The sequence below is a fragment of the Eretmochelys imbricata genome, chromosome 3 (genome assembly GCF_965152235.1).
Source record: "Eretmochelys imbricata isolate rEreImb1 chromosome 3, rEreImb1.hap1, whole genome shotgun sequence".
NCBI lineage: Eukaryota > Metazoa > Chordata > Testudines > Cheloniidae > Eretmochelys > Eretmochelys imbricata.
The window spans coordinates 129,882,914-129,900,293 of record NC_135574.1 but is presented as its reverse complement, the minus strand read 5'-3'; the positions used below and the strand labels follow the sequence as shown (position 1 = coordinate 129,900,293).

The following is a 17,380-nucleotide window of genomic DNA, read 5'->3' as shown; positions in this document are numbered from 1 at the left end:
TCCACAACCTCCATGAAAGAATCACAGCCTTAATCATGACAGATAGCTCTTACCTATCTACTACAGGAAACTTGATTGAGGTAATCTGTAAAAGGGGACACTGTATGTAAGCCTTTCTTAGTTTTGCAAGACAGACCTACTGTGCATTTAGGTTTGTGTTAAACACTTTGGAGGCCAAGCTATTCTCAACAAGATGTTTTTACAATGAAGGACTGGCATAAGTAAAGTCATTATGCTAATGGCCATCTTTCTTTCTTCTAGTAAACAATGCAGGATATTAGGAGATCTGGCTTCAGAGAAGAAAGTGTTATGCTTAAGGCACAGGACTAGATCTCAGGAAGCCTGGATTCATTCCCCAGCTCTGCCACAGATTCTGTGTGACCTTGAGCAAGTCAGTCTCAGTTCCTCATCAGTAAAATGGAAAAAATCCTTCCTTTCTCCCATCCTTTGTCCGTTTTGCTTATTTTTGTAAGCTCCTCTGTCTGGGGACTGTCTCTTGCTACCTGTTTGTACAATGCCTAACACAATGGCATCCCAATCTCAAGTTGGAGACTCTGGATGCTATCATCATTCAAATAATAATAATAAATAATCTTATGCATGCATAGATGTGACAATGGAAAGCTTAATGTCAACAAGTGTAAGAATAAAAGAAAAAGGACTGAAGCAAAGATGTTACAATTAATTCGTATTAAAAGGAAAGTAAAAAATATGGCCACATATGGGAAGCAGTGGCTTTACAGCAGCTAGGGCAGGAGACTGGAAGTCAAGATTCCTTCACTTTATTCCTATTTCCACTGCCAAATCACTATGTGACTTAATACCAGTCAACCTATCCAGGTCTCATTTTCTTGGTATAACTGAATTCCATCTTTTATTTCCCAAGAGTATGGCAAAGATTAATACTTGTAAAACATTTTTTAATCCTTGCATGAAAGGCAATAAAAGTGCTCAGTATTAGTACAAAATGCATGGATTTTAAGTTAGAGTTTTGGAAAGAAGGAAGGAAGGAAGGCGAGAATCCACATAAGCACAACGCAGCCATAAGCACAAGGTGATAAACACCAGATTTGGTGGTGAGATTATCAGGCACATAGTGTGCATGTTAAGAGTGCACCATACCCTCAGAGCCTGAGATAATCTTACTGTATAAAACTAGGTCTTGGTTCATAAAGTCTATACTAAAAACAGAAAGACTAAAAGACACCTAAGAGCTATTTTTTACATCTTATTCACTTACCAGGAATGTATAGGATTTTACTGAACAGATGAGCGCACACAGCCAAAATAAACTGTTTGGCTTGGCAGTCTCAAGATATCTAAGTTGTTGAGACAAAGGCTTCAGAAACACTGTCAAAGAAAGCTCATTTTAAGCAGTGCCTAGTGTATTAAGCAACAAAATAAAGCCCAGTTTACTCAAAGGACAAAAATATTAAAATTAATTAAAATAAGGACCTCAACTTGCTGAACAAAGAAACAGAACAAACATACATTCCAAAATAGCACAGCCATGCACAAGAACAGTGATATAACAAGGATAAGGATTAAAACCTCTAAACCAACAAAGAACCATCAACAGGTTTTAAAAAGACTCCACAGAAAAAAACAAAACAACCAAGCAACCAGCCATTCAAGACTAAAAATACTTTGAGTCCATGTCCAAAATAAAATACATGAGATGCACATTACATAACTTCAGAAATGGTGTCCACCTAGTCCCTACTAAACTTGTGTTCCAGTCCTCACTGGTTTAAATCTTTGATTTGGAGCACAAGTTTCCATATCTGAAATGCTGAGAACTTTTAATCGATTTTGGTACCCTCTACTGAAGTTTTGAAAGACAATTAAATAAAACCAGAAAAATCATGTAAAGGCAAAATATAAGTGACAGGAAAGGATGATTATATGATTAAAAACTTCCTCACCATTTCCAATGCCTTGATAATAATCATCATGCTCTAAGAAGGGTTTGTTTGTTTTCAAAGTACTTTACAAATGTTAGTCAAGCCTCACAAAAACCTTTGAGAAAACAGAAGGACAAGATTTTCAAATGTTAATTCCTAAAGACAGGCACCCAACTCCATATTTGTGCACTTCAGCTGGCTGTGCCATATGCCCGTGGAAAAAAAATAATCAAGCTACATATTTAAGTGCCTAAATATGGATTCAAATACCTGGTTTAGCACCCACGCTTGAAAATACTGGCTTAGTGACTTTCCCAAAACCACAAAAGGAAGCCTATGTCAGAGCCTGGATTTAATCTGTTGAATTTCTACTTCCCAAGCCTGTGTTCAGACCACAGAACTGACAGGGAAAAAAGCTTTCTGTCCTCACAAACAAGGGCGTAGCTAGCAATGAAATTTCCGTGGATACTGGGTAAGCTTTTGTTCCACCATACGCTACCTACAGTATCCTCATAGCCTCCTGGACTAAGCCTATAAAATGATTGCTAAATTACTAGGTACAGTTAGATAGAGAGATCTAGAAATAGAAAGGGTCTTTAAAAGTTTCCAAATCGTTATATACACTGGCCTCAAAGTTAAATGAACTATTATGGTATTTGCTTGCCTTCAACCATGTTTCACACTTGGAAACATCATGCTGTAACCTAAGGCCTGAGGGAAATCACCATTTACTCCAACTCCCTGTGAGATAAAGCAATTCTTTCCAACTTTCTCCCTACTCTCTTAGTATCTTTCATAATAAACAAGCTTCAAAAAAATCATTTTTAAAATATTATTTCAATTAATAATTTTTTTATGGTCTTAAATTTTTACTGTTGCAGGAAATTATGTGAGGGTCAGTTAATTATTTGATGACAGGAGATGTTGAGATTAAAGAGCTAAAGCTTTATAACTGTTACAACACAAACTGTCTACATCACATATCAAAATATACAAAATAAATATCCTTAACTCTAATAAATTCTCAGGCAGCATTTTTCTTACTTTACCAATCTGTAAATTTCTATCATCATCGATGGAAGTACTTTTCCCATCAGTTTGTGTGTGTACAAACTCAAAGTTTATCAACATTTACAGATAAAAAACTAATCCTTCCAAGTTTATTAATAAAGGTTATGGATGACTGTTGATAAGGCTACTTTATAATTTCTCTCATGGTTTGTATGATTTTTATAGTATATGCTTAAAAGAAAGATCAGTACTTTCCCCCCTTACATTTAAATGTCAATCTTTAAGTTTATCACATTTTTCTCCTCACGTAAACCAAGGCCCACTCACATAAAGGAGAAAAGATTTAAGAATACCATTCACCACAAAGCTATAAAAATAACTGCTACAGGAATGAGCAGGCAGGGGGAAGACTGAATAGAAATGAGGAATGCAAGATGAAATATGGATTTTTTTTTTTTTAAACACAAGCAACTCAGACTGAGAGAGAACTAATCACATAAATAAGTCACAGTTTAAACCAGCTAAGAAAGCAGGACTGAGTCACAAGAAGCTAGATTCAAATATATATGAAGTGGAACTCACACTGTTACTCTGCTCTCCAGGTATAAACCTTCCACTATTGCACAGATAAGCAACACACTTACAGCGTCTTCAGTTACAGTAAAATGGAAAACTGCATCTCAGTAATAACTAATGACGGAATTGGTTAGAGGGGCAATAAAATGACTCCATACAATTGAAACTCTAGGGCGTGGGGGGAGAATTTAACTAGGATTTGGTAATAATGGAGAATTTCACCCATCACACATGGTAGGAGTGCTGGTTCCCCAACATGCCTCCTAAAATTCAAAGGCAAGGAAATATGTATCTTTCATATTATATTACAGGCTAAGAAGGAGCCAGATAGTCTTGTGTGGATTTTAATTGGATTTTCCTGCATATATTACTCCTAGTGGAACAAGAATACTGTTTTTATATAGTGTCTGATTCTAGATGTACATAGGAATATCGCTGTATCCCTATGTCCTCATTTAATTTTATATGTAAATCCTTCTGACAGAATTAAAAATACCCTTTTATGTCCGTTTTTAAATATAAACTATTTGCAGATGAAAGACTAAACACTAAATATGGTATATTCCTCAGAATGGCCGAAACTCAAAAAAGTCTAATGAGTCAGCCGAAGGAAGGAACCTGACAAAATGCAACGTGTGGGGAAAATGTAGCATAAGAGGGGAAAACAAAAAATCCCAGAGTTGGAAGAAAGGGACTCTGATTTGATGCTTCATTCAATTTTTCACTTAAGAGCAATCTGCTTTCCTCATAAACTAAAAAATAAAAATGTAGTATTTGATAATATAGTGGATAAAAAGATTTTTTTGAAGTGTGATGATTTTGAAATTTCTGTGTAAAATTCATCCATTTTTGATCAGCTATAGAGCAGGTCGAAAAATCTTAAATTTAGAAAAATGTTGATGGGGGTGGGGCAGAGAGAGAACAAGTTTTTCTTGAAAATTTTCATGAAAAGAATTTCCCCTGCTCTTTTTTTTCCCTAAACCAGCTCTGTTTGATAACAATTTAACTAAATCTTGACAAAACTCAAAAAACAGGCTAGCAAAAACAGTTTAGGAGCTGCTGTTACAAAGTGGGGGGAAAGTTTTGATTCAGTTCAGATTAATTTTTTCAAAGCAACTTGTAGCCCAGTAATTGCTTTACTTGTATTATCATAGTGCTTAGGACCCCTAGTCATGGACCAAGCCCTATTGTGCTAGGTGCTATATAAACACAAACCAAAAAGATGGTCTCTTCCCCAAGGAGCTTACAATCTACACTGTATTCTAACATTTTAACCTGCTGCATATAAATCTGCAAGAAAGGCCACCCAATGTGCCATCACTCTGGTTAGCTGAAGCAAACTAATATTCCTTAAAGTTTGGTAGATGACAACCTCTCCTCTCTTACTCCTATCCCGCAGAAATAGGGATTTTCACTTCATTCTCGGATCTTCCTTTTGCCAGAGACAGAAGTTTCTTAAAGAAAAAGATGAAGGATGCCAACAGGCAACACTGTAAATAGATACAGTAACTTAGATAAACACTTTATTTTAGTTAAGTTGACACACTCACGCAGCCTCACTAGTTTATTGTTGCCAACCTCCCGACATTTTAGTAGTTTCATCAGTGGATAATCGATTGGGCTGGAGTAAACTTTAATCACTAGCTATACAGGAACAGTCAGAACAAAACAAAAACTTTTAAACTGAGATTCTCTTCCCTAGATGTACTGTGCAACCATCATGGTTTATTAATTATCTTGACTTTAAAAGCAGACCAGCTACCACGAGATGTAATATTTTCCAGGAGGTTGGTCATAGATATAAAGGATATACTAAGAGGTATCAAGATAGAACCTACAAACATTATCTTACGAAACTGTAAATGTAACGTAACTCCATGAAGACCACATTCACTCCTTATTTCTGCTGTTTGTGATTGTACCACCAAAGGTAAAGGCCAATGGCAGTACAATTTATTACTGATTATCAGTAAGGAGAAGAGTTCAGCATTCTCTGTATCACTGCTACTCTTTTCTTGACAACCACACCCCAATTTATGCATAATGCCCACCATCTAGGCCAGGGGCGGCCAACCTGTGGCTCCGGAGCCGCATGCGGCTCTTCAGAAGTTAATATGCGGCTCCTTGCATAGGTGCTGACTCCGGGGCTGGAGCTACAGGTGCCAACTTTCCACGGCTCAACCCCAAGCCCTGCCCCCACTCCATCCCTTACCCCTAGGCCCCCGCCCCTTCCTGCCCCCTCCCCTGAGCCTGCTGCACCCTTGCTCCTCCCCCCTCCATCCCAGAGCTTCCTGTATACTGCAAAACAGCTGATCGCAGTGGGCAGGAGGCATGGGGAGGGAGCGGGAGGTGCTGATCAGCAGGACTGCAGGCGGGCAGGAGGCGCTGAAGGTGGCAGCGGGGGGTGCTGGTGATGTATTACTGTGGCTCTTTAGCAATGTACATTAGTAAATTCTGGCTCCTTCTCAGGCTCAGGTTGGCTACCCCTGATCTAGGCCCATCCAAACTAAAGTTAGTGGTTTCTTCCTAGAGTGGGCCAACTAGAGTAAGTTAATCTGAGGCAACTGTTCCCTGCCATCCCCATATAACTCCTGCAGTACTTGATCAATATTGCATTTTAAGCTTATCATGATGTCTTCCCTCTGGGTAGCTCCAGGGCCCCCAGCATTTGTGAAATGTGGACCCCCCCGCAATCTACCAGCAGCCAGAGGACAGAAGTCTGAATCTGTGACTAACTTTACTTTTTTTTTTAAAAACACGAAAGAGATACACAGTCGATGTGTTTGTACTTGCATTTTCCATTATGAGAAATTAAAATAGCTTGCTGTTAAGAGTTCACCATCAGAAACTACAACCAAAAAACCCTGACAAACATGATATTTCTGAATTGTGTCCTCACTCTGCAGTTACACAGAGAAGTTGATCACTAGCTTTATTTTAGTATTGTGGGAAACGCACTGTAGCTAGTACTTTTGCCACAATTTTGACATCTTCAATAAGCAGAACAAATCCAACAGAGTGTAAGATACTTATCTATGCACTCCTCCTTTTTGGGAAGAAGGGAAACAACCTGGGCTTCACACAGAAGCAGCAAGTTCAACAGGTTTCACCACAGCCTGGTGCACAGGACACCAGATGAAGTCTAAAACAGGCTTTATAAAATTAACTTGGGTTACCAACTACTTGCATGCTTCTCTCCTCACCCCAAACCACTTACATTTGTCATAGAAACATATTTTAAATAGGACCCACCTCTTTACCTGTGAGGTAGGTAATTCATAATTATTTAATCCTTTCGTTTCTTTTCTTCACTAAACAGGGAAATTTGATTTGCTGTCCAGATTTGATTAGTAATTTTCTAAACTATGAAAATCTGATTGCATAACAACAGTTTTACACTTACATTTGGAAACTAAGTATTAGCTAACGAAGCACCTGATCCTGCTTCTATTTAAGTCAACGAAAACATACTTAGTCTAATTTTTATTTATTCTATGGGTCACTTTACACTGCTTACCTTAATGTATCAATTCTCAAATGGAGCAGGATCAACTCCAAGGGAAACTGACATTAAATAAAAAAGTAGCAAACTTACCTTGGTTTCCCAAGAGAAAGGGGCCGAGTGTTCATCTTGCCAAGTTATGTCCTGAAATGAAATTCAAGAATCTCTCTAAAAATCAAAAAAACATTCTTATTTAATAAAAATATCAAAGAGGTACACTTATATTGCATCACTTGAAGTGTAACAAAATAGTAAAATAGTAACAAAATTAAATTAGAACCAGACAAAGAATGAGAGAGAGAGAGAGACAAACAGTAGCACTCACTGAGTGAATGAAAGCTCTCTTTTAGAGTGTAAATTCTTAGGGACAAGGACTGTCATTTATTCTATTTTTGTACACTGCCCAGCAACATGGGGGTATTAACCTGGTCTAGACCTCTATATGCCATTGCTATACAAAGAAGAATATTAAAAATGTACTGTATGTCTGATCTTCACCAATTACGTTATTTGAGACACAATAACCAAATATTTATATCTACTTTAATGATGATCAAACCGAGATCAATATCCTATGCAGTGTAAGGGAACCACATTATGTCAAAAGTTAAATGGCGATTATATTCTGAAAAATTACACCAAAAACTGCAAGGGGAGTTCCACAGTTATTGCTACTTAGGAACTCCATTTTTAATTTGCTCAGTTTAGAAATAAAAATGTTTTTTCAACTGTAAGTCCTGCAGACTCAACCTGGGGTCTGACAGTCAAACTAGGCTCTTTCCAGCTCACATTCCATGAACAAGAACAAATATTTTCCATTTGGAAGTTAGTTATCAATTCTGATTAGGGTGACCAAACAGCAAATGTGAAAAATCGGGACAGGGGTTGGGGGGGGGGGGGGGGGAGGGGAGGGGAGTAATAGGAGCCTATATAAGAAAAAGACCCAAAAATAGGAACTGTCCCTATAAAATCGGAACATCTGGTCACCCTAATTCTGATGTTGATGCAGCAGAATCTGTCTTCCTTTCCTATACTTGTGGTGGCTCTTCAGTGCTAACAGGAATATTTATATATATGTAGTCAAGTATCAGAGGGGTAGCCATGTTAGTCTGGATCTATAAAAGCGGCAGAGTGTCCTGTGGCTCCTTATAGACTAACAGACGTACTGGAGCATAAGCTTTCGTGGGTGAATACTCTTTGCCACTATATATATTGACAGATTTATATTTATTTAAAGAAAGCTGAGATCACTCAAAACACAGGTTTCAGAGTAGCAGCCGTGTTAGTCTGTATTCGCAAAAAGGAAAGGAGTACTTGTGGCACCTTAGAGACTAACCAATTTATTTGAGCATAAGCTTTCGTGAGCTACATGAAACACTCTCCTGAGTAACGTGCCATTTTTAAACAATTACTGTTTTGAGTATAACTCCACTTTAATAGGGTTGCTACCTGCGTAATCTACATTTGTACATGCAATTGCTAGCATACCTGGCACAAACATGTACCACACACCAAGACAGGAGGTGCAAAATGAGAAAGTATGTTTTTCCTATACCATAAACAAAATATTTTCCAAATTTGTTCATTCATTTTGATGTTTTGGAAAATAAACAATATTTACAAATAATGAATTAATGACAAATAAGGCTTATGTTGGGCATATGTGGTGCTAGCAACTGATCAGTCCCATTTTATATTAAATACATTAAAGTGAATGGCTTTTGTACTAGACAAATAATGCTCCTCACATTTTGTGCTTTTTAAGTCTGGGAAACTCTCCTGTTTGGCAGATACTTTTATGCTATAAACTCACCGCACTATGTTCTTCTCATAATCCCCTTTTCACCCCACCCTAGGCCAACATAATTTTTGGCCAAGAGCCACAACAGAGGTTTAAAATGAAGAAAGCTTAGAAGCTAACTGGTAAACTCAAAGCTCTGTGACGATCTCAGAACTGAAACTATTTTTCTGAAATATGTCCTCAGCCCCCAAGCTACTTACTATACTGGAAATACCCCAGTTAAGTAACCTTGTCTTTCCTATATGATCACTACATTCTTGTATGCCTGTCACCGGTAAGGGAAAAGGAAAGGGGAATAAAATTATGCTCATAATACTGCTTTAAAGAATATTAAAGGAGAACAAAAGCTTCAAGGTTATTCATCATCAACGTCAATTAGCATCGATCCACATTTGATCAACTTGTGTTTTCAACAGGTAACAAATGGAGCTCTCTCCCAAAAAGAGGTAAATAGCCTTTTGTTCCTCCTACTAGATAACTGATGTAAGAGATGAATACTCTGGCTTGTGGAAATTCTCAGCCCAAGACAAAAAATATTAAAAATAAACAAGAACTCAGTCACATAGTTGTCTTCAGCAGCCAGCTGCAAAATATCAAAGACAAAAGAGAAGCATGCAACAAAGTTGCTACATTCAGGCAGCTTGTTGCAAAATGGCATCTGCTGTTCAAAATGGAAGACATACTAGTATCTTTCTTCTGTGCTCCTTGTTCTCTGTACATGATATAAACATTGTTCAGAGCATCTGATAGCAACTGTTCAGTCACAAACGCACAACAAAAGGGCTCCTGTGCTGGTAACTGAATATCTTACTGCAGCAAAAATGAACAGCAACACTACATCTTTTATAAGTATTATTGAGGGGAAAGGGTTGGAGTCAGCGGGAAGGGGTTAACTCTGGTGAAAATCTGCAGTGCATTTTCAGTGCTCCTGATAACAGAAATCTATAGCAGTTCAACTTAAAAAGCTTTTAAAGCAGAAAATGTTTATTACAATAGTTACTTGTAAGTGAAAAAGAAAAGGATCAGGTGTTCAATTGCTTCACATCACCAAGCTGAAGCGGATACAAAACAGAAAATATTGCAGGCATCTTTGGAAAAATTAGACTTGCATGTTAAATGCTCATCATATCACCAAGCCAACTGGACATCTCAGCTGTTCCCCTTAACCCCAATTTAACATTTTCCAAGTTACATGATGATGATATATCTGAAACATACGTTTGGTTATTATGAGTCCAATCCAGCAACGTGCTCAGTTCCCAGGAGCTGCCCAACCCCTTTTAAAATCATGTCTTATGTGAGTCACGTTTTTGTTAGCTTTTAAAAAAAAAAAAGTTAAGTTTTCACCTAAAACATAATAATAAAAGGCCTGAACCAACTCCCATTGAAGTAAATGGAAAGACTCCACTAATGTCACAGGAGTCGGAGCAGGCCCTAAACATTTGGCAGAGTGCAAGATGACCCTAGCAGAAATCAAGACTTCCCTAAAGGATGCTAGTACCACCACACACTGCCGTTCCTGAAAACCAGCTCTCCTTTAATTTGATCTAAATTCATTCCAAAATAACCAATGCAAGATGCATTACTTTCAATTCCAAATTACTTTCTCTTTGGTGATATATTGTACAATGTGAGCTAGTTTAACATATCCTTCTATAGTGATTTCCATTTGAAGAGCACAAAGGTGTTATCCACGTTAAAGCTTCTGTGAAAATTCTAAGTGATTTGGAAATCTAACTCCACTGATAGGCTCTTTTGAAAATCCCAGACTAATGAATTAAGCTTCACTTAATTCAGTCTTAGAGGTATTATTTATTCCCATTTTACAGATGGAGATACTGAACCACAAAGAATACAAGTGACATTCTCAGGGGAAGTCAATTATTTTTCGTTAAGGTCCAAATTTCTTGGTCAAGGTATACTCAAGGTCCAGACTCCAGAGAAAAATAATAAAAAACGACAATAAGTAAACAACAAGATTTCAGGGTCTGTTCAAAGGTGTCTGACAGTATGGATTTAGCCCGCAGTCCACCTATTGATGATCGCTGTTCTACATCATACAGCAACTTTATGGTAATGCAGGGAATAGAAATCAGAGAATCTAACTCCCAATTTGTGCAACAAAAACAGTCTTTGTTTGCTTCACTTTTTGGTTTATCCCCAACCTTCCCTAAAATCCTGGAGTAACCCTTTGAAATGTTTTATCCTTGTAATGTCAATTGCATCCCAAAATGCTACAGAATTTCCAGTTCCAGATTCAAAAGCTCATTTTATTTGCATAAAACAAAGGGTCATATAGAGCCACTGTGCATTTGTAAAGGAAAAATATGTTTCATTTGTTTTATATGAGGCAGGAGTGAATGGTAGGCAAAAGGAACTGGAATGATGAAGACTAGATTCTTCATACAAAATGCCTCCTTTTAGGGACAATTTGCTTTTTTAAACAAAAACCTACTGCAATATATTAGCCCTGTTTAAATAGAAAGTTTCCATAATTGGAGAAACACTTCTGCAGTTCAATTGAGATTTAATGCTAATGATTTAACTCTTGGGCAAGTTTCAGAATGAATGTAAACACTGAAAATCTTTGAGGCCACTATAAATCTCTAAAGAATTCCTCACCCGTAGAATTGCACAATGTCTTTTTGCAGGACTACTATGAAAACAGCTAAAGTAATTGTTTTGTGTTTCATTTAAAATTAAAACTTCAAATGAAATGCTAGAGAGGAAAATTTCACTATCCTATTATTTTCCTACAGACAAGGGATAGCTTGGGTAGATAGATAGAGATGGAACCCTGGTACTAGAGCTAAAAGGGAGACAGTGAATTTAGACGTGGTAAGAAGGATGGGGTTTGTTTTTTTCCAGTTACCTAGACAGCATAATTTTCACATAAGTACACTATTAAAATCTTCCGCACCAAGACCAAATTATTGCATTAAATCTTCCTATCTACTGTGGAAGAAACAGAACTGAATGCTGCACTCATTAAAACAATAGCCCTGTTTCATTTTTCTTTTCTTTAAAAGAGGCTTATTAGAAAAATTCTGCTATGCAAATTCACACTGTTCATTCTCTCTGCACTCCATGACAGTTTTCAAGCGTTCGCAGATGCATGTTAGCTGGCAAATGGAAGGGAAAAATCCCTTCATTTTGTGCCTGTTGGGAGTGAGAGAGACGAAGGGAAAGAGAGGTGCCAGGTGTGGAGCATCTTAGGGATCTGTTGTGCTGTCAATGCGGAGTTGCAGTAGTACAGCTGAGCAAGTGTCAGGTCAAGAGATAACACGAAAGCCCAGTAGGTGAGGCTTTCACAGACCTAGAAAGTTGAACTGCAACAGCAACAGACTGTCCCAAGCAGAACAAAGTGGCTCTGTGGTAACAGGAGAAGAAAGAGAAATTAGGGAGCCATGGAAGATGTCCAGGACTCAGCTTTGGCACCAGAAAGGGAGGCTGAGAGAGAGAGAGCCAAGGAACGATGAGCCAGGAAAGGCCCCTAAGGCTTGGTAGTGCAGTTGGAAGACTAAAATGGAACAGGAGAATGCCAGAAGAGAGCACGACCTCTTTTTCAGGAAGATAGTTTATATAAACCTTGGCTGGAAAGTGAAAAAGGAAGTCAGTTGATGCATATGCTTTATAACCTAAATTTAACTCTCTATACCAAGTCATTTGATTAACTGCGTTTATCCTCAGTTAAAGAATACACAAGGGATAAAAACAGTACCATTCCTATTTGATGCTTTTTTTGCCAAATGAGGGAACGAATTTGCCAAACCTCAGAGGCATTTTGCCTGTCACTTTGTGAAGTGGGAAAAGATTTTGTCCATATGCTGCAACAGAACAACCCCTGGCACTTTTCTTCTGGCCCCAAGACAATTCAAAACAGCAAGCCCTCACAATCTCAAAACAGTGAAAGTAAAACATGTAGTCTAAGAATGGGGAAGACTAAAATGCCCAAGATAAACAGTTTTCAATTTCAATTTCAACCATCTCCACCGCCCCCCAAAAACTGATGGTCTGTTTACTGATGAAGACTAAATGTTCAGGATTTCCATCAGCACTGTCTAAGAGTCAAGTTGACCCTATGTTTCTGCATCAAACTCCAGGTATGAAACATGTATGCTGCTTAACCAGACATTTCCCTTACACAGCAGATGCAGAATGAGGGTCTTCTATAATACAGCCAGCTCTGAAACACTATGGTGATTATCTAAGTCTGCAAGCAGTGCTTACAAATCCTATGTATGGATATTAGTAGGGGTTAACACAAGCCCTAGCCACTTCAAATTAAATTGGTGGTTACAAGTTCAGAAGCAGATTAATTTGTCATGTGTCTAGAGAACCAAAAAAATAATTTGACAGTAGTTTGCCTTAAGAATTTAAATCAGGATAACAAATTATATTGATGTTGTGCATTGTGTGTGCTTTCATAGCCTGAGACTTTTTTAAAAAATTGTATGGCTGTGGTTTTTTGCATTCATTTAAAAACTAAATAGAGTAGACCCTCATATGCAAGGAGAGATAAAGAATGTAGTCAAATAAAGGAGAGCTTCAGAGGTTTACACATATTTGTTTACGGGACTTTAATTTGAAAGGCACATACTCCATACTCTACTATCCAAGTACCTATGATTCTCTCCAAACACATTTTAGTGTTAAAGGCAAGAACATCAAAAGCTTCAATACCTATATTTTCAACTGTCTAACTTTCCACATCCTTGTTTTTTCCTGGCACCGTATTAGGTGTGGAAAAGAGTGAACAAGAATTTTTAAAAAGGTATCTAAAAAAAGGACCAGAACTGGGGAATATTTTCAATATTGTTCTTATGAGCAGAAAAAGGAAAAGATTTGATGCAATGTAAACACTGCCTCAATTCTACTTTTGGTGATTATTTCTCCACTACCATTCAATTATTTTAAAAATTAGTGTCCACAAAATCCTCTTTGTAATCCACGCTACTTGCAAAGATGAACTTTTCCACTTTTCCAGTTATTACTAATTGCGGTCACATATTTTGTCATTCATTCACAAACTGACATTCCTCCATTCTGCATCTACACTAGGAAACTGGGATCCATAACTCACCACCAGCGCAGCTCCGCTGATGGTAGCCATTGTGTTGACAAGGATCAGGAATTTGTCAAGACTATGTTGGCTAACCCTATTCAGTGCAGTGTTGCAGAACACATTGGTAAGAACACCTGTGCCCTGGCTAGTTCCACAACTTCTACCATTGCTGCCATCAGCGGAGAGTCACAGGTCTCCATTCTCTTAGAGCAGACAAGGCCAAAGGTCCCCGAAGTATAGGGAGAGCACTCATAACTGCATTTAGCACAGTCTTCAGCTTTGGCAACAGCATGAAGTGTTGAAAGACCATCTCACAACTATGCTGAAAATTGACAACACCACAGCTTTGGCCACTACCTGCTGACATTGCTTTATTAATAATCTCCACTAGGCTCCCTCCCCCTAGAGTCCCCTTTCCACAACCCCCATAGCTTCCAATGTCCCCAACCTTGTCTCCCACTGTACCTCCCAATACCTGCACACCATCCCTCCCCCCCACAATGCCCTCACTCTTTGCCCCCATTCCCCCAACACCACTGTTCTACCATACCTCACCTCACCACACTCTTTGCCCTCCATACCACCATTCTCCCCGTAATGCCCCTGCTCCTCATTCTTTGCCCCATTCTCTCAATGCTCCCACCCTGCCCTTCTCCCCACAAGCCCCCCACCCTGCCCCTCACTCCTCACCCCCAAGCCCCCCAGGCCCTGCCCTTCTCCCCCCAGACCCTGCCCCTCACCCCCATGCCCCCCAGGCCCTGCCCCTCACCTTTCACCCCCAGGCCCCCTTCCCTGCCCCTCTCCCCCCAGCCACCGCCCCCCACCCTTCACCCCCAGGCCCCCCACCCTGCCCCTCTCCCCCCAGCCACCACCCCCACTCCTCCCCCGCAGGCTGCCATCCCGCCCGCAGGCTCTCCCCGGGCCGACGCCGTTACCTCGTCCCCGAAGCGCACCACCTTCTGGCCGGTGTTGAGGCGCAGGCCGGGGTAGCAGGCGGGGGGCGCGGCGCGGGCGGCCCCGCGATGCGCCGCGTAGCGGGCCTGGATGTGCGGCTCCACCAGGCACTTGTCGATGATCTCGTCCTGCTGGCGGGGCGGCAGCCGCTCCCAGTCGGGCCCGTAGCGCTCGCGGATCCGCTCCTTCTCCGCCATGATCTTGCGCGCCATCGGGCTCAGCGAGGAGAAGTAGCTGAAGCGCTTGCGCTCCCGCTCGTCCAGCGGCCGGTTCCCGTTCAGCACCGCGGTGCGGGAGGCGGCGATCGCCGCAGCCATGGAGGCCATCGTGCCCCTGCCCCGCACACGACGCTGAGACCGGAGCGACGCCGGGAAGAACCGCCTCCTCCGGCCCCAGCAGCGCCCTCCTCCTGCTCAACACCCTCTGCTGCCCTTTCCCCCCTGCTTCGTCCCGCACTCCTCCCTCAACACTCCCCCTTTCCCCCGCACCCTCCCGTCTCCGGACACTCCCCCTTTCTCTCACCCCTCCTTTCTCCTCCCTTCACTCACCTCCTAGCTGCTGGTGCTGCCGCCGCCAAGGCAAAGTGGTTTGTGTCGGCATGACAAGCCCTGCAAAAATAAAACGCAGAAATCTCTGGTCTCATCTCTCTGGCAGAGCATGGTTGCATCGAGCCCTACCCCAGGGCTTCCCAGCCTGTGTGGGTGTGAGCCCCTATTCATCTTTGCCATCATTGCCCTTGTGTTGGTTCAGTGGCAGGTCTCTTTCCTTTCTTTTATGCAGTTTTTCACTCATAAATTGTTACTAGTAAATGTGACCATTTCTGATCATCTGGGGAAATGTTTCTTGCACGTCCTTTGAATTTTGGAGTATACACTGTCTTTCTTTTTTGACTTCTCTGTCACACTGGTCACCCCCCACCCTTAGAATTTACCCTTATATTTATGGTCTCTACTTCTCTATTTAGTGGGACTTTACATTAGTTTTCCACATTTCATTTTGGCAGCGTGTTCAGGGGGTTATGTGGCTAGCTAACTTCTTTATCTCATCCACAGTGACTTGTTTGGCGTGGTTTTAGTCAGGCACTTCTGAGCATGTCTCGTATGTACTGCTGGCTTGGTGATTTTCCTGATTCTTTCTATTTCAGTATTTTATTCAGTGTAATAAACATATTGGAGGAAACCCCATGACTCATAAGGGAGGTATCATCCTGAATCGGATAGTCTTGCTGCTGCTGCTTTTTCCACAGTAATTATTAATAATACCCAGTGCTTTCCAAAGGAGGTAATTACTGATGGGGAAATTGAGGCATGGGGCAATTTCTTGCCTAAGGTCACCCAGCAGGTCAGTGACAGAGCAAGAAATAGAATCTACATTTTCTGACTCCTAATCAATTTACCCTTCTCACTTTGTCCCCCCAACAGTAGAGATATTTAGCAAGCTCTTACTAGCTAAATTATGCTGTGTGGAGTTGGTTCCCTCAACATATTAAAACAGGCTCAGTAGTAGTGGTTGGATTTTTTTTTAAGATAAGTGGAAGTTCAGTAGCTTGACTGTAACTGGGCAGCCTGTTAGAATAATTACATTTTATTGCATAAATATATAGAAGTATTGGGTAGTATTTCTATTAAGGTGAAAGTACCCAGAACAATGAATAAACGATTGATTTTTCTATAAACAAATACAATAAATAAAACTTTTGCTCTGGTTGGTGTGGTACAGGAGGAATGTTTCCAATAGCACAAAGTCCTAAGGGTTAAAAGAAGTGCAGAAGAAGAATTCTATTTCATTAAAAATAAGAGAGGTACGAGCTGCCAGGATAGAAGCACAGATGACTAGAGCTCTATCTGCTATAGGTACTGATTGCAAGGTCAACACATGAATTCTAACCAGTATCCATATGGGTTCATGCCTATGGTTGAAGATTACAGGCTGAGGAGTCTCTGATGCTGCCTGGGTGTGGGCTGTCATATCCAAATGTACCCATCTCGGAGCTGAAAAGGGTATTGCCGCAAAACCCACCATGTCTGGACTGATGGGGGAAAGGATGAAGGTTAACTTCTTACCATACAATAGGCTTCTCCCATTCATCTTCCATTAGTCCACCCATTGTATTTGTTAAACTAGTTTAGAAGCAGCTGACTCAAGCTCACTCTTCAGTAATCCGCCTCTGTATATCACATCCAGAGAAACAAGTTGTCACACACCAACCACACCTGTCTATTCATTTTCAATTAATATTTTTCTTTGAGATGTCTTTATTTTGAAAGAAAGGGTAGATGCGCATAAACTCAGAAGAGTGGAAGAAAGAATGGTAGATAAAAATACCTACAGCAAGGATTTGTTTGTGGAGGAGGCCAGGGAAATGTTCCTGCCCCCTCCCACCTCAAAAAACTTTTTCCTTTGACTTTATCATCATCATAGCACCTAGTAGCCCTTACTAAGGACCAGGATCCCATTATGGTAGGCACTGTACAAACACAGAATAAAAAGACAGACTGTAAGCACTTTGGGGGGCAGGGACTAAGTATCAGACAAGAGACAACTGATGGACACAAAGACAGCCATGT

At 40.3% G+C, this 17,380-nt stretch overlaps 1 protein-coding gene across 1 annotated transcript in view; it reads right to left on the bottom strand.

The window, feature by feature from the left end:
• The window catches only part of C3H1orf198 (chromosome 3 C1orf198 homolog), a 31,149-nt gene extending 15,869 nt beyond the window's left edge, over positions 1-15,280 (bottom strand). Inside the window, exons 1-2 of the mRNA XM_077813383.1 lie at positions 14,795-15,280; positions 7,087-7,137 (exon numbers count right to left, since the gene is read on the bottom strand). Coding sequence (XP_077669509.1) covers positions 7,087-7,137; positions 14,795-15,139 — 396 coding nt within the window. The 5' untranslated portion in view covers positions 15,140-15,280. The remainder of the gene's footprint in view (positions 1-7,086; positions 7,138-14,794) is intronic.
• Between the last annotated feature and the right edge of the window lie 2,100 nt (positions 15,281-17,380).